At 40.5% G+C, this 20941-nt stretch overlaps 1 protein-coding gene and 1 pseudogene across 1 annotated transcript; one reads left to right on the top strand and one right to left on the bottom strand.

The window, feature by feature from the left end:
* Positions 1-3309: 3309 nt before the first annotated feature.
* On the bottom strand, positions 3310-3389 carry LOC136407317 (U6 spliceosomal RNA; annotated as a pseudogene).
* An 8269-nt stretch (positions 3390-11658) lies between these two features.
* Positions 11659-20389, top strand: LOC136406613 (cystatin-13-like). Its single transcript, XM_066386591.1, has 3 exons — positions 11659-11886; positions 14216-14329; positions 20306-20389. Exons 1-3 carry the CDS (start codon positions 11659-11661, stop codon positions 20387-20389), a joined length of 426 nt encoding a protein of 141 aa, XP_066242688.1.
* The last annotated feature ends 552 nt before the right edge of the window (positions 20390-20941 follow it).

Here is a 20941-nt window from a genome sequence, read left to right as displayed (position 1 = left end):
CATTTTGTTTCTGAAGTACCTACAATTGAAGATTTGGCTTTGTTCCACAAGATGGTAAAATCAGCAGGAGAGGAGGTTGGATGGAGTAAGAAGCCCAGGACTGAGCCCAGGAGGAATGCCCAGCAGGATTGCTGAGACAGCATGAGGGATACTCTTCTGGGTGAGAGGTGAAAACATCAGCTGACTGTGGGTCTTTGTCCTCCCATGTCGGTCTGTGTCCCCAGTTTCCTGGTAGAACTTGGTCTGGTACAGACAACTAAACATGGCACATTCAAAATGGTGCAGTGCTTTCTGTGATCTCATTGCCAGAGCCATCCTTTGCTCCACACCATGTCCCAGTTACACAGAAAACATCTCCATCTAAGGTCCATACCCCTTGGCAGAAACTTAGAACACATGCCATTGTCTCCGCCCTTAGTCAGGGTCACTGCCCAGTGACTGGCAGCCTCCTGACACTGCAACCACATACCTGGGGGCCCAGCCTGGGCTGCGGAAGGACAGGATTACCAGAAAGCCACAGAAAACAGAGGACAGAAGGAAGCGAGGCAATGAGAAATGAACACAGGAGCTATATGATCTGGGTTGTCACCCTTGGTTGTAGGGCCAGACTCAGGGGTGGGAGGTGGAGGGTAAGTGGAGAAAGGCCCTCTCCCCATAATGTTTATAATCAGGCAGGCAGTGCCTGACTGTCTGGTGACCAGTCCCAGTTAATAACTTTTCTTCTCAGGAAGGACATTGTCCCACCAAAGTTTAAAACTGTTAGTTGTAAGGTCATTTTTATTTCTGAGTCGACACATAGTTTAATTGTTGTAACTTTAAAGTAGGTTAGGGACAGTACAAATTGTGATACTCTTGCCCAAAGAGCAGAAGGTTCTTGGACTGGATGATATGGAGGGCTTGATTTTGGCAGCTCTCCAGCTTTTTTCTAAAGACAAGGACACATCTGCAGCGTGCAATCTCCCATCCATGTGAACAGGAATGTGAATTTGCAGGCCATTGTCAGATTGCAAGAGGGTAATGACCATGGACCCTGCCCCAACAGCCCTCCACCTTAGACACTACAGACAGGCCTCTGAAGCTGTCCAACACAGAGAGCCCACCCAAGTATGTGCACATGTGCAAGTGATGAGCTTGCTCTGCTTCTAGAAAATTGTCTGTCTCTCCCTTCCAGGAATTTAGTGTCTACACTTGGCCCTTCAGTGCACAAGAAAGCTCATTGGAAACCTCTTCTGCAATCAGTCACTATACCTCATCTTGCTCATAGGGAAAGAACAGGACAATGAGACTGTGTCCATTGCCAACACTGGAAACTTGACTTGTGGTAAAACTAGCTTCAAGTTGCTGAGTGTTACAGCAAGTTTACCTACCAGGAAAGGCCTTGAGCTAGGCTACAGATCAGAGAATTGGTTAAAAGTCCTGGGGTTCAACCCCCCACTCTTCCTCCTCACAATAATTTGTAATAAAATGAAGGCTATTTTAGCAGGATATTTTCTAATTTTGCCCACTTTGGAGCAAGTCTTTAAGACATTACTATAATAAGAATCAATAAGACTATTTTAGTTGGAATTACAAGTCATGAAAGACTATATACACCATAGAGATAGCTGAATGCCAGTGAGGTCAGGCAAACTTCTTAAACTACAACAAGAGCCAAGGTGTCCTAAATATATGTATATCCCACATAGGGAGGATATAAAACTGAGACTCAAGGACATAAAAACATTGAAGTGGTTGCCAGGGGGAGGGGATGGTGGGTAGGGGATAGTGGGGAGGGTAGTAAGAGGGACACATATATGGTGTCAGAAAATGATTTGACTTTGGGTGATGGGCAAACAATGCAATGAACAGTTTAGATGCTATAGAGATGTTCACCTGAAACCTATGTACTCTTATTGACCAATGCCACCCCATCACATTTAATTAAAAAAAAAAAAGACGTGTACTGAAATATTCATAGTGGCCCATGCTAGGAACAACCCAAATTGCCATCAAGTAGAAGATGAATCAATACATTGTGACACATCCATGGAAATGGAATACTACTCCTGAAATAAAGAGGAATGAACTGTTGACCCATGCAGCAACATTCATGAGTCAGACAGAAATTTCATTTCTGTTCTCTATTTTGTTTATTTCTGCTCTGATTTTTATTATTTCCTTTCTTCTGCTGGTTTTGGGTTGCCTTTGTTCTTCTTTTTCTAGTTCTTTAAGATGTGAATTTAAGTGGTTTACTTGGGCTCTCTCTTGTTTGTTCATATAAGCCTGTAGTGATATGAACTTCCCTCTTATTACTGCTTTTGCTGCATCCCAGAGATTCTGATATATTGTATTGTTATTTTCGTTTGTCTGTATGTAACTTTTGATCTCTGCTTTTATTTCTTCTTTGACCTACTCATTTTTTAAAAGTATGTTTTTTAGTTTCTACATTTATGTGGGTTTGTTTACCTCTTTTTTGCCATTGAATTCTAGTTTTAAGGCTTTATGATCAGAGAATATGCTGATCATATATAATTCAATATTTCTGAATTTGTTGATGTTATTTTTGTGGCCCAACATATGGTCAATTCTTGAGAATGTTCCATGTACACTAGAGAAAAATGTATACTCTGGCACTTTGGGATAAAATGTCCTGTAGCTGTCTATCATATCCAATTGTTCTAGTGTTTTGTTTAAGACCAATGTATCTTTATTGATTTTCTGTTTGGATGAACAATCTAGAGCCATCAGTGTTGTATTGAGGTCTCCAAGTATGATTGCATTTTTAGGTCAGTCAGTAGCTGTCTTATATGTTTTGGTTCTCCTTGGTTTGGTGCATATGTATTAAGAAGTGTTATGTATTTTTGATTCAATGTCCCATTTATCATTATGAAATGACCATTTTTTGTCTCTGATTACCTTTGCTGTCTTGTAGTCAGCATTGTTAGATATGAGTATTGCTACATCTGCTTTTTTTGGATGTTATTTGCTTGGAGTATTGTTTTCTAACCTTTCACTTTGAATTTGTTTTTATCCTTGTAGCTTAGATGTGTTTCTTGTAGGCAGCATACAGTTGGATTTTCTTTTTTAATCCATTCTGCTACTCTGTGTCTTTTTATTGGTGAGTTCAATCCATTTACATTTAGTGTAATTATTGACACTTGAGGGTTTCCTATTGTCATTTTATATATTGCTTTCTGATAGTTTTGTATCTTGTTTGATTCTTTTCTTTTGTTTTTCTATCATTTGTTTTTGTTTGGTTGTAATCCAGACTTCTTTTCTCTGTTACTTCTTTTTTCAAGCCATGTGCTTCTGTGGTGGTTTTTTCAGAGGTTGAATTTGTGTGTCATCCTTGTGCAGATGCTAATCTTCTCTGTATTGTTCCAATTGTAGTATATGTGCTGCTAAAGCGAGCTAATCTATAGATTCAATGCAATTCTTGTTAAAGTCTTACCCATAGTGTTTTCATGGTACTTGAACCAATACTCTAAAGATTTATGTGGAACCACAAAAGACCCTGAATAGCCAAAGAAATTTTGAGAAAGAAGAATCAAGTCAGAGGTATTATGATTTCTAATGTTGAACTATACAATAAGACTATAATAATCAAAAAAGCATGACACTGGTATAAAAATAAGCACATAGATAAATGGAACAGAATAAAGAGTCTCAAAATATACTTATACCATGTGATCAATTCATATATGACAAAAACAATTATAAAAGAAGTTATAAAGCTCAATACTAAAAACACTAAACAATCCAATTATGAGAATGGGCAAAGGACCTGAATAGACACTTTTCTAAAGATGACATACAGATAGCCATATGAAAACATGTTCAATGTCACTAATCATCATAGAAATGTAAATTAAAAGCATAGTGAGGTATCACCTCACATGTCAGAATGGTTATCATCAATAAATCAACAAACAAAAAGTGCTGGCAAAGGTGTGAGAAAAGAGAACCCTCATGCACTCTTGGTGGGAATGTAGACTGGTGCAGCCATTATGGAAAACAGTATGGAGTTATCTCAAAAAATTTAAAACAAAACTGACTTTGACCCTGTGATCCCACTTCTGAGAATATATCCTAAGAAGCCTGAAACACTAATTCCAAATAATATATACACCCTTGTGTTCACTGAAGCATTATTTATAATAGCCAAGATCTGGAAACAGCCCAAGTGCCCATAAGTGGATAAAAACACTGTGGTACATTTACACAGTGGAATGCTACATGACCATAAAAATGAAGGAAATTGTATCTTTTGCAACAGCATAGATAGACCAGCATGGAGATTATCATGCTAAGTGAAATAATTTAGTCAGAGAAATATAAGAACCAGGTGATTCCACTCATAGGTATAATCTAATGAACAAAAGGAACAAACAAGCAAAATAGAGACAGACTCATACATCGAGATCAGGCTATGGTCCGGGGGAGGGGGCTGGGCAAAGGAGGTGGAGGGGTAAAGCAAAAAGGGACAAAAATAAAAACAACAACTCATGGTCACAGACAACAGTGAGATGATTGCTGGAAGGAGGAAGGAGGAAGGTGGAGGAGAGTATAAAGGCATAAATGGTGATGGATGAAGACTTGACTTCAAGGGTGAACACACAATACACTGTACAGGTGATGTGTTGTAGGCTTATGTACCTGAAACCTGTATGATTATGTTAACTGGTGTCATCCTATTAATTTCAATAAAAATTTTAAAAACTGTTATTCTGAAAGATTTTGTTATAAGAGGACAAAAATAACAAGCTATAGAGTGAGAAAATATTTGTGTACCCCATATCTGAAAGGACTTATATCTAGAATATATAAAGGACTCTCAAACTGAATAATTAATAAACAATCTAATTAGAAAATGGATTAAGTAATGAAGAGACATTCCACCAAAAAGGATATATGTATAGTTGGCAAATAAGGACATGCAGAGATATGCAACATTATTAGCCATTAGGAAAATTTTAATTAAAGCCACAATGAAATATCACTACATACCTATTGGAATAGCTGAAAATAGAATAGTGGCCACCAAATGCTGGTAAGGAGGCTAAACACTATGTCATTCGGACATCACTTGTAGGAAAGTGAAATTGTAGAGCCACTTGGGAAAACAGTTTGGAATTAACAAAAAAAAGTAGATATGCATTTACCACATGACTCAATCATTTCTCTCCTGGCATTAATCCCAGGAAATAAAGACTTTATCCACAAAAAGACTTGAAGATAAATGGTTATGGAAGCTTCACTCATAATAGCCAAAAACTGGAAAAAAATTCAGATGTTTTTCAAGGAGTGGTACATCCATACCAGTAATACTATTGAACAATAAAAAGAAATGAACTCTCGATACAGGCAACCATATGGGGGATTCTCCAGAGAATTCTGGTGAGTGAAAAAAGCCTATATCAAAAGGTTATATAATGTGTATTTCCACTTATATAACACTCTTAGAATGACAAATTATAGAAATGGAGAACAGAGCCATGGTTTCTGGGGACGGAAGAGGGGGTGGCAGCTTGCACGGTGGCGTGGCTGAGAGCGGCAGTAGGAACCCGGGCTCGTGGGAAGGTTCTGTGTGTTAACTGCATTACTGTTGACATCCCAGTTTTGATATTGAACTATAGTTTTGAAGATGTTACCAGTGGAGGAAACTGGATGGAGCACACACAGGATCTAAGTATTACATCTTAATTAAAACTGCATATAAACTTAGTTATCTCAAAATAAAAATGTTTAATTTAAAAAGTTAAAAATATCCTAGTAACTTGGGAGTCACCACTGCATCTTAACAACAAATAAAGACTTGAACCGCATGGCAAACCCATAGTTCTTGGACTCAGGAGAGAGGGGGGCTACAGGGCCACCCATGGCTTACTGGAGCAGGGACAAGCAGAAACCATTGTGGGAACCAGAGCCGGGTAGGAAATTTATCAATTAGATTAGTTGCAGACAATGTGGAGTCATCTCAATACAGATGACTCTGAGAGCTAAAAACTCCAAGGGACTTAATAATCATGGGGTTAACACAATATTGTGAAGTTTCAACTGGATTCCCACAGTAAATACCACAGAAAGTCCCCTTCCTGCTTCTTGTGGTAGGAGGAGGGCAAAGGAACATTCTGAAATGCACAGAGCACTCTGTTCTTGATCAGAGCCAACCCTGCTGGCATATTGTCAGAGCAGAACTGACCTGAGAAGGGAGCTCTGGGCTCTGTCTCTAGCCACCTCATCCTACCTAAGGGGCAGGACAAAAACCTGGAACACTTGTGAAGTTCACAGTCCAGAGGCACAGACTTGGTGAAAGATTGAAACCCTGTCATAGAACCACAGAACATTTCCTTTCCCCCAAACTGCACCCACCCATCACTGAAGGCTTATTTACTGCAGTTCATTAAGTAAGTCTAGCTATCAAGAAAGAATTATAGCATGATGTCTCCAAGATAGCAAGCAGTACAGGAGACCCCGGAATCCATCCTCCTGCAAAGATCAATGGTAAGACAGCTATCCATAACAAAAACAACTCTGGGAGAGCTCAGACACCACTTAGGAAACTTCAGCAGCACATCGAACAATAAACCAGACAGTAACCACACGAAAAGGAGCCCAATTCACTGCCCGCCTCCCTCAGCCCACCCCACCCCACCCCAGCTCCTTGAATCACCCCACCCCCTGCTTCTCAGCTCCACACTCTCACTCAGCACTGAGAGGAAACCTTCCAGCTAGAAAGAGTTTCACCTGCTGAGAAAGAAAAGTTTAAAAGACAAAGTCAGTGAAGAGTATATATAAATCTCCTGGATATACAAGAAAATGCTCAGTTCCTGTCAAAGTGGCCAGCATCAACTGTATTTAAATTAATACAATCATCACTGATGTGTCAAACATTTAAATTACTTATAAAAAGTAATAATGATTTCCACAAAAACTGTTAGATTTGGTTACAATGAGGGTGAGCAGAATAAGAAAAGCCTTTCTAAACTTTTGTTGTTTTGAATAAAGGCTAGACTTATAGATTAAAATAGTGGTAAAACAAAAAGCATATGCTAAGTTATATTTCTTTCTTTCTTTTGGTTTAAAAGAACCTGTATTCATGATCTTAACTGGATTGGCTGGCTTTGCTGCTCCTGGGGACTCCAAAGGAAGACCCATGCATCTTTTCTATGTGTTCAAGGCCACCTGCCTGCTACTGAGGTCCTCTCTGCAGTCCGCAAGTCCGGCAGCACAGCATCCTCAGACCAGCCTCTCTCACCACTGTCTTCTGCCACGTCTTCTCTTGTTCTCTTGCCTCCCTCTTTCCCGCAGAAGAACCCTGTGTTCACTCTGGACATGCTGGAATAATCCAGAGCAGTCTCCCATTTCAAGTTCCTTATAAGTTATGTATTAATGATATAAAAAGCTAATAAAAATAACTATAATGAGGAACTAATTAAATTTATGATAAAAAGCAAAGAAAATTAATTTGCTGTTATGCCTTAAAAGTGTGTGGATCAGTGATCAGAAAAATGTGAGTGGGTTAAATTCTCTCACTCAGTGACAGGTGATTTCATATCGTTAAGGACCCTACACCTAGCAATGTAATGTTTACAACTGCAAAACAAATGAGCAAGAAATATGTGACTAGATAGATGAAAATAGGTCTCAGGAACTAGAAAGAATGCTGGTCAGGAACATATTGTAAAATGCAATGAGTTAATGAAATGAAATAACTGGTATATACTCTATAAAAGAGGAGAAAAGCAAATTTTTTCTCCATGATATTCACCTGGAGAATCCAAGAGAGCATGGTAAAAAGCACACTTAGTCACTGGACCCACACGACTTACCTGAGCAGGTATGCTTACCACCTTCCATGCTGTAGAGCCCAGCCTGATTCCCATATTTAGAGCACTGTTGGCCACACAGTAGGACTCACAAAATATCTTTTGAAACCTAAATAAAGCCACTACTTAATGTCATAAGGCATGATTCATTTTGGCAATGTAATGATTCTGAACCCAAATGCACCCCAAGTTATATATATATTAAAATAGAGCAAAAGTGAACAGAAACAAACACCAGATGGCATGATGCATCCCCACTGACTGAGCATCCTTGCAGGCACTTGTTACAGTGCATGAGAACACATGCTACCTAACCAGGAAGGTAGAAGGGGAAGGCACGCAGGTGAGCCTGCCACAAGCCAAGGGCAGGTTTGTGGGATGAGGACCCACCTCAGTAAGATCCAGCCAGATTGGGAATTGACTATGAGCTCAGGCAGGACATCCCGGTTTTGATATTGAACTGTAGTTTTGAAGATGTTACCAGTGGAGGAAACTGGATGGAGCACACACAGAATCTAAGTATTATATCTTAATTAAAACTGCATATAAACTTAGTAATCTCAAAATACAAAGTTCAATTTAAAAAGTTAAAAATATCCTGGTAACTTGGGAGTCACCACTGCATCTTAACAACAAGTAAAGACTTGAACCGCATGGCAAACCCACAGTTCTCGGACTCAGGAGAGAGGGGGGCTACAGGGCCACCCATGGCTTACTGGAGCAGGGACAAGCAGATACATATCTCATTTAATAGCCTACTTTGATACATAGTTGGGCTATTTTTTTTTTTTACTATTAGAAGTTTTGTTGTAGTAAATATTTCTTCAGTCAGTTGTGCAAGTAGGCACATTACTGTGGGATACAATGATAGATGCAGAACATCCTGTTAAGGAATACGTAACTTTTAAATGTTTAACAGAGATTGTTAAGTCCTTGTGAACAAAGACTGTTGGATTTCTATTCTGCTAATATTGATGGAACAGCCTTATCTAGAAGGCATTTTTTTGTGTTTATTTTTCTCCCTCAATGTGTAGGAGAATAGAGACATTTCACTGTAGGGTTAATTTCAATTTCTTTATTGTTAAGGAAGTTAAACACATGTTTACATGTGTATTAGAGACATTTATATATATTTTTTCTGTGATTTATGTATCTGTGATTTTTATCTGAGTTTCTTATTAGATTTTTGTCTTTTATTAAAAAATTACTTGTAATTGCTCTTTGATATCATGGAAATTAATTTTTTCTGTCATATTTGTCAAATTCTTACCACTTGTATCATTTCACACTCACTAGGATGGCTATCAAAAATATGGGTAATAACCACTGTTGTCAAGGAGGTAGGGAAATTAGAGCCCACATGCATTGCTTGATGCAAATGTGAAATGGTACAGCCACTTTGGAACACCATCTAGTAGTTCCTCAGAAATTTATACATAGAGTTACCATTTAAGTAAAAAATCCCACTATAGGTATATATTCAAGAGAAACACAAACATATGTCCACACAAAAGCTTGAACATGAATGTTCATAACAATATTATTCATAATAGCCAAAAAGTGGAATCAACCCAAATGTCCACCAATTGATGAATGGATAAATGAAATACCTTATATATACAATGGAATATTGTTTGGCAATAAAAGGAACTTAAGTAACAACATGTGCTTCAAAAAATGAACCCTGAAAACATGCCATCCTGGTTGATGCCAACTGATGCCTTCTAATTGGTATTTCTGGTGACAGCTTCTGCCAGCTGTAGGTCCCCAGCTCCTTGGCCCAGGCACCACTGAGGACCTCTTCTCCTCAGGGCCCCTCAGTCCTGGATTTTCTGTGCCTGGCTGTTTGGTTCCTCTTTCTGTCTCTAAGATCATTAAACCACATAATAGGACCCTAAGAAAAATGGCTGTGGAAGTCCTTTTTGTTCCAACTGGTTTAGTCTAAAGCACGAAAATTTAGAGGAGGCATGGAACATGAGTGAGGACCTTAGTACATGTACTAGGGAAGAGGCTGGTGGCTCTGGATGAGTCTGTGAACTGAGGGGACGAGGGACCCCTGTCAGAGACTTTGCTCACTTTAACAGCATCAGAGGGACTGAGCTTACCTCACAAAGGGGCCATAGATGTGACCACCTGCTGAGGAGTATAGTCAGAGGACAAGAGGCAGCCCTGAGCTCAGGTCCCATTGACATCCTGACCAGAAACAGGCATGAACTGAGTGTGCTGGTGACCCCGAGTGGCCCATGAAGTAGAAGCTTGCCAGAACTCCAGTCCCAGGGAAAGACACCACCTGTGGGCAGGACAACCAGCTCAAGGGTTAGCCAGCAGGAAACGGTGAAGAGCTTGGTTTTGAGGTGGGTCCGGGACATAGCTGTGCTGATTGGGAGATGACAGTCATGTCAGGGTGGTCTTCAAGTGTGCCCCAGGCCACGTATTTCAGAGCTCACAGGGCAGAATGGCTCATAGGCCAACATTTGCTACTCAAATCACATGTCTATTGAATCAGTGTGAACCACTGAGCAAGAAGCAAGGCGATGAGAAAGAGCAGGTTAGCATGCTGAAGATAGGAGGCAAGCAGGGCAGAGGTGGCCCCGGGCTGGCCATGTTCTCTGCTTCATCAGCCTCCTGCTGCTAGGGGCTAGGAGGCCCACAGCGGAGGTGGGAGTCAAGTGGCCCACCAGGCCCGTCACACACACAGGAGAGTCTGCGAACTCCTGGACAGCTGGGCATGTGGTGTGGTCCCCTGCACAGCTCAGAATTGGGGAGAAAGGAGTCACCAGTGTGCAGCCAAGTGAAGACTTCTGAGTTTGTGCACTGCTTGCATCTCATGTGCGCTCGGTACCTGTGAATATCGGGGTCGGCGTGCCATGCTTACCACTCTTGTAATGAGCATGAGTGGAGTCTGCCTGTTAGGCAGCATAGTCATGGTCTACACCTAGCACATCTTAGCTATTTGTCCCACAAACTACATCCTGATTTTTCCTACAGAGTAGAACTACAGATTCTCCTTAAAAACAAACGCACATTGCAAGCTGTGACCAGTACACACACGTGTGTGTGTGGAGGGGGGGGAGCGTGGGTCTGCAGGTTCACGTCAGAGAAAGAAGCAGCGAAGCCAAGCTCACTGCCTGTCCAGTGGCTGAGGAGAGGTGTTGGCTTGACTCTTCGTGAGTCGCATTTTCCTCCATGTAGAAGGCCCCATGGGGAGTGGCAATGGTGAAACGAACTCAGACAGGTACAGTCCTTACTACAGAGATGGCGAGACTCACTGATACTCAATAAATAGGTCCCAGGCGATCACTTAACGAGCTGGACTAGAGGGGGCGCTGTGGGCACAGGTCTGAGGCCTGCACAGATGTTCACAGGTGCTCCTGAAACGGAGACAGATGAGTTTTGAGACCCTGCTCTCCCAGGGGCAGCGCCTCTACTGCAGGCCTCGAGCCACCTGGGTACACAGACTGGTCTGGACAGGCACCTGCCCTGGGCATACAGGGGCAGGCAAGGCCACAGCGGCCGTCTAGCCAGGAAGAAAGGGTGTGTGTGTGTGTGTGTGTGTGTGTGTGTGTGCGCGCGCGCGCGTGCACAGGGCCCTGTGTGTGAGTGCATAGAGGTGTGCATCCTTCCAGAAAGAAAACAGCTAAGATGGGAAAATTGCCTGAATTGTTACTGCAGATTTTTCACTTGGCTTCTCTTTGGGGAAGGAGAGAGAAAACCCAGGAAAGACTGTTCACAGATACTCTCTCCTTTCCACACACAGCGGGGCCCACAGGATCTGGGAGTGAGGCTCCAGGGCCAGCCCAGCCCCGGAAGGGGGGAGGGGCTCAGCCTGTGCTCCCTGTGCTGAGGAGCCATGGCCGGACTCTGCCCAAGCCTACTGTTCCTGGTGGCCACTACGGTCCTTATGTCCAGAGGTGTCCATGCCTGGGGCTCGGCGCATGTGGTGAGGAAATTCCAAGACATCCCAGAAACCTACGTCTACGTGCAGCATGCACTGTGGTTCGCCATGAAAGAGTACAACCGGGCCAGCAAAGACCCATACACCTTCAAGGTGGTGAAGGTTCTGAAGTCCCAGGAGCAGGTTGGTGGGCTTTGCTTCTTAGGTCTCTGATGTCAGTGGTTGTGGGGAGGCCATTATCCATAGTTGGCCCCTGAGACCAGAGAGTAGAAAGCAGCTCAGAGAGGCCTTTATCCAAATATGTTAGTTTTATTTTACAGGGTTGTTTTTTTTTGGAAGAAAATTAATTGTACTTTATTTTTTTTATTATTAAGGGATGAAATAGAAAATATTCATTAAAATAACTTAAAGCTGATTGTAGTCACATCATAAAGCATAAGTAAGAGCCCAGAAAGGCTCTTAAGGAAGCCAAGTTTGGGGAAATTTGGGCTAATATTATCAAAATGAGTGATGACAGGGGTGATTATTATACGGTGAACACGCAGGGAACCGGCAGGGTCCCTGATGCGGAGACCCAGGGAGGAGAAGGGAAGGCTTTCCTGTACAGGGGACATCTGCTTACAGATGTAAAGAAGATGTAACTAGAAAATCACCTTTTGCAACCACCATGGATATAACTAATTCAATCAAATGTCATCAATAAATCCTATAACCGTTGTTGGGAGGGCACTGGGGAACAAATGTCTGCGGGGATTGCTTAATTAATTATAGTGGAATTCTGGTGAAAGACTCACTCAATAAATACTGGGACAAATTGACATCATGTGCTCCTGAAATGATGTCACTGAAAGGACACAGCATCACCTGTTTATGCTATTCTTGGACAGAAAGCATACCCTGAAAGTAGTCATGGGTCATGGACAACAATTCAGCAAATCCATATTATAGGGCATTCCATAAAATCACTTAAAAATATCAATGTCATGTCAGACAGGAACACCTATTCTCGATTAAAAGAGACTTAAGAAACATGACAATAAGTGTATTGTATAGTCTGTTTTATCTCTTGGATTAAAAATATTATAAATAATGTTATTAGAGCAATTAAAAGAATTTGAACATAGACTATATCATAGAAGAAGAGAGCACTGAACCAATGTAGTATTTGCCAAGAAAGATGGCTGTACTGTGGTTATGTAGGAGGGCCGCAGACAGTGCTGCTGGCCCACTGGTAGCTGCTGAGTAGGATTTAAATTAGTCTGTTTTTATCATTTGGAAATGTACCTCAAATCCTCAAATATAAAACAGTGGTTTTCAGCTGGGCATGTGTCTTGCTTGGTAGGAGAGTCTGGCAATACCTGGAAATACTCTTGGTTATCACAACTGGAGGGCCGGCCATTCACATCTGGTGGTGGAGGCCAGGGATGTAGCTGAGCACTCCACTGCGCAGGAAGCTCCGCACACTGCCCCAGAGAGTGATCCAGCCCCAGGTGTCAGTGGTGTTGAGGTTGAGAAACTTGATATGCAGTCACAATAGAGCTCTAGAAGTACATATATTTGGAAGTTGTTGCGTTAAAAAGTGAAAGTAAGCACTCCATTTCTTCTATTTCCAATCTGACTCATCATTCCTGAGGGCACCATCAAAGGCAGTTTGCTCTGTCCTTCCAGATATATTCTACACACTTTCGTCGTTTCTTCTTTTCTAAGGTGGTCGGGACAGGAGGTTTATTGAGCCATTCATACTGAAAATGTAAAGGTAGTCATGAAATAATACTTAGAATTCTGCCTAACACACCCATTTTGTTCAATGTCCAGGCAATTTACCTAGAATTTCTTAAATGTTTGCTCCATTTTCTGAATTATTTCTTATTCTTCTGGGGTCAGTTATTATGTTTAACTTGGCCATTTTTTTTCATATGTTCTCTCCCTTAAGTCTTGTAAAACTTGTTTTCTTCTTGTTTATTTTTTTACTAATAAAAGTCCACATTTGCCATTGTGCAGTTCCATGTCCCCACAGGGCAATGGTTGACTCTCCACAGAGGAGGAAGATTCTCTGGAAGTCAGAATTTTGGAGGGTGTAGCACATAGAATAATAAAGTGGGTATTGCTAAAATTGCCAAAGCATGGAAGAAGCAACACATTCTAAATATATTTCCTTTCTGGGATGTCTTTTCTATTGACTAGGCATAAAGATGTTATAACCTCTGCTGTTGACTTCCCATGCTCCAATAAAGTTCTATAAAAAATAGTTTTCTTGCTATCTGGGGATAGTTGTTATTACTTTAAAATTAAATACCATAATGAGAGAGAGAGAGACAGAAAGATAGAGAAATAGAGACACTGAGAGATATCAAAGTAAGAACTTTTTCTCCTCAATCATTCTAAAACTTTTGGCAAAGAAACTAAGCTACAGGGTATATTGACCATAACTAGATATGTTTATTTATCAGAGATGACTATTAATATTATGCATTCTTAAATAATATCTAATTTTTAAATTACTCATTGACAGGTCACAGATAGCTTGGACTACCTTCTTGAAGTCAAAATTGCCCGAACAATGTGCAAGAAAATTTCAGGAGAAAATGAAAACTGCTTATTACAACAGGATCCACAAATGCAAAAGGTATGTGGCTGAGACGGGGGACGTGATGGCCATGGATATAGGTTTGTGTCTCAGACAGATAAAACGGATAGAACCGCCCCTGCTTTGATTTTCAAGTTTCCTTTTTAATCCATGTTCTGATCATATTCAGAACTGAGGATGGCTAGGGGCTGGACACAGAGCACTGTTTTTATTATATTTTGTGTTTACCACCTTTCTTTCACCCCTGCCAACACTCTCTCTCTCTCTCTCTCTCTCTCTCTCTCTCTGGCTTAAAACAACAGCAAGTCATTGTTTCTCATTCTTCTGCAATCTAGTCTGGGTTCTGTTCTGTTGTGTGTTGTGTGTTGGTGCAGGAATGTTCCAGATGACTGCTCTACTTACATGTCTGGTGTCTCAGCTGGGACAACTGAAACAGTTGGAGGCTGGTTGCCAACTTTCTCACTCTACTCAAAGACTTTCCAAGGGGCACATTTGCAGGGTGACCACTTACCCTGGTTTGCCAGAACGAAGAAGTTCCCTAGGATGTGAGACTTTCAGTGTTAAACCCAATGAAAAGCTGGGAAAACTGGGATGAATTGATCATCCTACATTTGGGCTTCCTCACAACATGGTGATCCCAAGTAAGTGCACTTCTAGGAGGAGGAAGCAGAGCCGGCCACCAGTCCTCAGGCCTTGGCTTGGAAGTCCCAGAATGTTCCTTTCACTGAATTGTTTTGGTCAAATTAAGTCACAAAGTCAGCCCAGATTCAAGAGGAGAGTGAAGATTGCCCTCTCCATGGTTAGAGCATCATGCGCATACTGGCAGGAAAGGAATTGATGGCGAGCATCTTGGTGTACCACCTGCCAGAGTGTGCATACCTAATAGAAAGCATGGCCTGACCACCTTCACAGACTAGTGATTGCTTCACAGCTGGTAATGCTAGAAGGAACTTTTCCTGGCTGGTTCCAGTAATCCAGCTGCTGTATGGAAGGCCTGGAAGTTTTGGGACAGTTCTGAGACTCCTAGCCCAATGGTCCCACATGCCCACTATAGTCTTACATGTTCAGTCTGCTGCTTCTTCATGTCACAAATGAGGAACAATCCCAGCTGGGGCTGGTATTGCCAGGCCTCATTATCAGATGCACACTGTCACAAATGGGTCAGTTCAACTCTCAGCCTCAGTAAGATATTTTCTTACCTTCATCATATTGGATTAACAGGGACATTTTGGATTTAAATTTAATCTTTTTAAGTATACATAAATATTTTCTAAAAATGTATAGTCATAAAATATATGTAATAAAGGTGATGGCATACTCTTCTGAGTACCCTGAGGGCCTCCTAATTCTGTTCCTTCCCAAGGAATACCGTCAGGATCATTTGTGTGGCTATCTATAAAATAACCTTACTACAGATTTGTATAAATAAATATAGTCTTCCTTCTCTCTCTCTCTTTTTAAACAACTTCTGGTGTTCTATGTGTATTTTGATGTAACTTATTTTTCACCTTTTCAAATTTGTCTTGGTGATAGTTTTATAGATGTTATTTTCAATTTTTTCCTTTCATAAATAAAGTTGCAGTCTATCTACCTATCTATCTATCTATCTATCTATCTATCTATCTATCTATCTATCTGTCATATATCTTTCTGTGCCTTGTATATATTTCACCTAACAAATATGCGCCCAAAGCTGGCATGAGATATGAGTAAGCATAAATGATGTCAGATTAATGATTGATAAAAATTTCCCAGATATGCTCAAATAAAAAATATCTTTCTATTCTAATATAGTAGACACCATAATAGGACACCAAAATGCAAGTGGATAGCTATATTCAGAGAATGGATATTTGTTATAAGTTATTAAAAATTATTTTCAATTAAATAACATTTCAAAAATTGTGGTAGATACTAAGAATAATGTATCAAATACCTATGTGCCTGCCACACATATTTCATAAAATTTTATGTTATCATTTTATTACATGAATTTTAAATATTTATTTTAACAAGTAAAATGTTACATGTCCATCCTGTTCCCTATCTCAAAGATAACCACTCTCCTAAAATTAGTAAGTGGTGTTTCCATTCATTAAAATTTATTTATTTATTTAATTTTGTGTGATTTAAAAATTTATATAAATTCTGGAACTTTCTCATTTTTTTTCCCCCACTCAACAATATGTTTTGAGACTTACTTGTGTTAGTACAATCTGCTATTATTTATTTATGACAAATGACTTCTTGGACCAGTTGATGCATTTAGAGATTGGCTAGAAATTGTTTTTGTTAGTGTATTTTGAGCTCTTTAATGAGTATATTACATTGTATTTACCTGTTTTCCTACTTTGGAGACTTTTGGTTGTTTCATTTTATTTTTTCTATCTCTTTTTAATTGAATTTATTGGGTGACATTGGCTAATAAACGATACAGGTTTCAAGTGCACAACTCTATAACACATTGTCTGCACACTGCATTTAAATTTTAGTATACATAAATGCTCACCACCTGAAGTCAAGTCTCTCTTTCTCACCACCATCTATCCCCCGTTGCCCTCTTCTGCCTCCCCCTACTTCTCCTTCCTTCTGGAAATCATCATATTGTGGTCTGTGGTTTGTTTTTTTTTGTTTTTTTTTATATTTTGCCAAATCCTTTCACTTTTTTTTACCCAGTCCCTCAACTCCTCTCCCCTCTGACAGCTGTCAGACTGTTCTCTACATCTATGAGTCTGTTTCTATTTTGTTTGTTAGTTTATTTTGTTCATTAGATTCCACATATAAGTGGAATCATATGGTACTTGTCTTTCTCTGACTTTCGGCTGTTTTAAAATTTTCACTTAACAACAATGCAGCCGTGAAAGCCAGTGTGTTCCGACTCTCCAGCAACACCACTGGGAGTGGGACTACACATTGTGGAGCACATGAAACTTCAACTTTTATGTGTCAGGCCACACAAGCATGGTTTCAGTCTACTCTCTTAAGTGGTTGAACCAGCATGTTTTCCACCAGTGGTGTGTACAAGTATTGTAATCATTTCTCCTCAGCATTGCCAAAACTTGGTGTTTTGAGTCTTAAATTTTTTCAGTCTGTTGTATGCAAAATATCTCCTCATTTCACTTTGCATCACTTAATTTCTACAAACTTTTAGATACTTTAATAGTCCTTATAATTATCCAGGTTTTCAATTCTGGGGTTGGCTTTTTTTTCCAGGTGAGAGGAGGAGAGATAGTGAGACAGACTGCCACATATGCCCCGAGAGGAATCCACCCAGCAACCCCATCTGGGGCCAGTGCTCTAGTACCAAGCTATTTTTAGTATCTGAGGCTGATGCACTCCAATGGAGCTATCCTCAGCACTTGGGGCCATGCTCTAATCAATCAAGCCTCACAGCCACTGGTTGTGGGAGGGAAAGAGAGAGAAGGGGAGAGGGAGAGATGGTTGCTTCTCCTGTGTGCTCTGACAGGAAATCAAACCCAGGGCGTCCATATGCCAGGCTGACACTCTCTCCACTGAGCCACTGACCAGGGCCTGGAGCGCATATATATATCATATATATTTTTAATATTTTTATATAAATATATATATATTAAAGATTTTATTTACTGATTTTAAAGAGAGGAGAGAAAGGAAAGGCAGGAATAAGGGTCTCATATATGCCTTGACCAAGAAAGCCTAGGGTTTTGAATCAGTGACCTCAGCATTCCAGGTTGATGCTCTATCCACTGAGTCACCCCAGGCCACACTGGGACTGGCTTTCTGATATCCTTTTCTCTGGAGCAATCAAAAGGCTCAGTCAAAAGCCATGGCCTTAGTTTGAGGAATATACTCAACCTACACTAAACTCGTTAGCTCATTCTCCTCATGCTTCGCACTTTCTCGCCACTGTCTTCCTTGGCCAGACTCAACTGGAAACCACAGAATGCCCATTAACATGGTCTATAAAGGGTAGGGGGTGAGCATGCCCACTGGCACAGCCTGTGAAGGTTGTTTGTCTTTTAAGACATGCTGGGTAGGGACGAAAGTGTAGATAGACCTAGAGGGACAAATGGAGAAAACCTAGCAAGGGTGGAGACAGCAAAATTACTGTGAGTCTATTGGAATAGATCAGATGAGAGATGATGTGGATTAAGGTGGTGAAGGTTCTCGGTTCTGAATATCTGTGAAAAGGTTGGCCAGAATTTGTTGAAGGATTGGCCATGGAGAAAGAAGAAAGTCAAAGATGACTAAGTTTGTAGGGGTTAGAGGTAGTTCACCTGCTTGATTCTCTCTTATACTCTCATTCTGCATATCAAGTGCTCATCATTCAATAGACTGCCATCCATTCCCTTGCTCACATTCACTCATCATGTGAGACTCTCCCTTGTCTTTGCTTTTACAAGGGGTCCTTTCCAGTTTCATCAAACTGCAAGAGATGTGAGTGTGTCTGTTTTTTTATTTATTGGGGTTTAGAAAGGTGGAAAGAGTAAATATGTAGGCACCTTGAAAAATAAATTTATGTTATTTTATATTTATCATATGATTTTTTAATTTATAATAAAATTTTATATTATTTTAGGTAGTTATTGGTTAACTTGATTCATTTAATGTAGAAAATTTGGAAGTTTTCAAAAGTATCATAGCTGAAAACTAACTATAAGTATTCTTATGTAAAGTTTACCACTCTCAATGTATTGTTAGTATCTTAGTTTTTTCTATATTTTATATTATATTTGTATTTTTATATAGTTGGGAATTATACTGTACACTGTCCCATAACTTAGAGTTTTATTTAATTATAAACTAAGGATTTCTAAAACTGTGTAATTATTCAAAAGCATTATATAGTGAAATGATTTAATTTAATGTTTTCACATAGCATTTAGCCAATCCCTGAGAACTGATTAAATTTTTCTAATTTTTAGATATTATGAACATTGTTTTAATGAATTTTCTTTTTTTATTTCTATTTGTATGTAAATCTGATTATTGTTTCTTTATAGGCAAAGTCCCCACAAATTGATTTACTCATTCAATATTTTTTACCTTTTAAAGGTTTTTAATATATTTTGTTAAAATGTTCTCTATGATTGATCTTGACAATTAAGTTTTTAATTCTTCTGTTTCATGATTGTTTCCTGTCTACCTTGACTAATCTAGAAGTTAAGCAGTTAGTTAACTCTCTGGGAAGCCCATTCTCTCTCCTCCCCACCACTGCCGTGAGCCAGCTCAGCCCATCCTGAAAGCCCATCTGGCCTGGACACGCCTCCAGCCTGGCCTTAGTCCTTCAGTGGACTGCCTGGGTTGCTGGTAGGTTGGTCCTATCTTCTCCCTCAAACTGATCTCTCAGTCTTTGTATTTTATGCGACTTCAGTTCTCCTCAGTCTTTGTATTTTATGCGACTTCAGTTCTACTTGATGTTGCCATTCACATTTCCATTGATGTAATGGAGGTATGCCTCCTTCGTTTTTATTCTAACTGAATAACATTTTTAGGAGAGAGAGGAGGGAAACAAGTCAATCCATTCCGCACTGTGAGCCCCCTCATTCTGCAGGCCCTGGGAGGGTGCTGGTGTCTCCTTCCAGCTCCCCACTGCAAGCTCTCTTGGTAGTCTCTGTCCTAGATGTGGCCCCACCCCCTCCTCTAGGCATGCAGGACTCTGTACTGTTCCTGTGTTGCTTCCCTTGGGAAGAGCGAACTGGGCCCTCCATGCAGCATGGGGTCTTTGTGAACTACAGGGAAGTTGGCTTCACTAAATGAGGACCAGACCTGGAAGTGAGGATTTCTGGATATCGCCAGCTCCCAGGTTATCCTGGAGCACACAGAGACATGTCCGTGATGGCTTCAGATCCAGGAAAGTGAACTCTCAGGAAGGAGCCCATCCTGGTGGGTAGGCTGGCTCTGAGGCCTACAGCATAGCTGGCTCGGATCACCTCTTCGCATCCCTGAAGCCAAATCCTCACTCCTTAAAATAGAAATTAAATTTTTTTTTTCAGATTTCTTTCTTAAAGGTGATTATTTTTTTGTCTCTTTTAGATGTATCTTTGCATCTTTATTGTTGCATCCAAACCCTGGAAATTTGAAGTCACTGTGCTGAAGAAACAATGCAAAGCTGTCTAATTATCTTCTAGTACATTCTATCACTCTCACTTCCATTTTAAAGAAGCAAACACAAACATTTAAATAATACAGCTGCCCCACTGACTTTGTTTTGTGGCCTTTTTTCTCTTGTGTTTTCTTAAGGGGCTGGTGCTGAGAATGGGGTGCCTTTTTAGAGTGTTGGGCAGCCCCGTTAGTGGGCTAATGCATCCCCTGGCAGCCACAATCTTCTTCTGAGAATGCAGGAGTGTGTGAACTTGTTTCCATATTTCCACAGTCTGAGCACAAGTTACTTTTCACTGACAGCCTTCTGAAGAACTAAAAGGAGGATCCAGCCCTCAATTGGTTCAAGCTGGTGGGTATTTTCTGCAAGGTTCTGAGGGTCTGGTTGCCTTGAGAGCATCCAACCATAGATTCACCCATGCATTTCCACAGAGATCTTCGGGCCTAGGACTCCTGGGAAGACGCAGCTGTTAGGCTTAGACACAGTTTTAAACCCCAGATCAACCTGGGAGATAATTGGGTCATTTGGATATTTGTGTTTTACTTTTTTTTGTATGTGTGTGACAGAGA

This window comes from Saccopteryx leptura, chromosome 5 (assembly GCF_036850995.1).
Source record: "Saccopteryx leptura isolate mSacLep1 chromosome 5, mSacLep1_pri_phased_curated, whole genome shotgun sequence".
NCBI lineage: Eukaryota > Metazoa > Chordata > Mammalia > Chiroptera > Emballonuridae > Saccopteryx > Saccopteryx leptura.
Note: the sequence above shows the minus strand (reverse complement) of the source record. Positions and strands in the feature narration are given on the sequence as shown.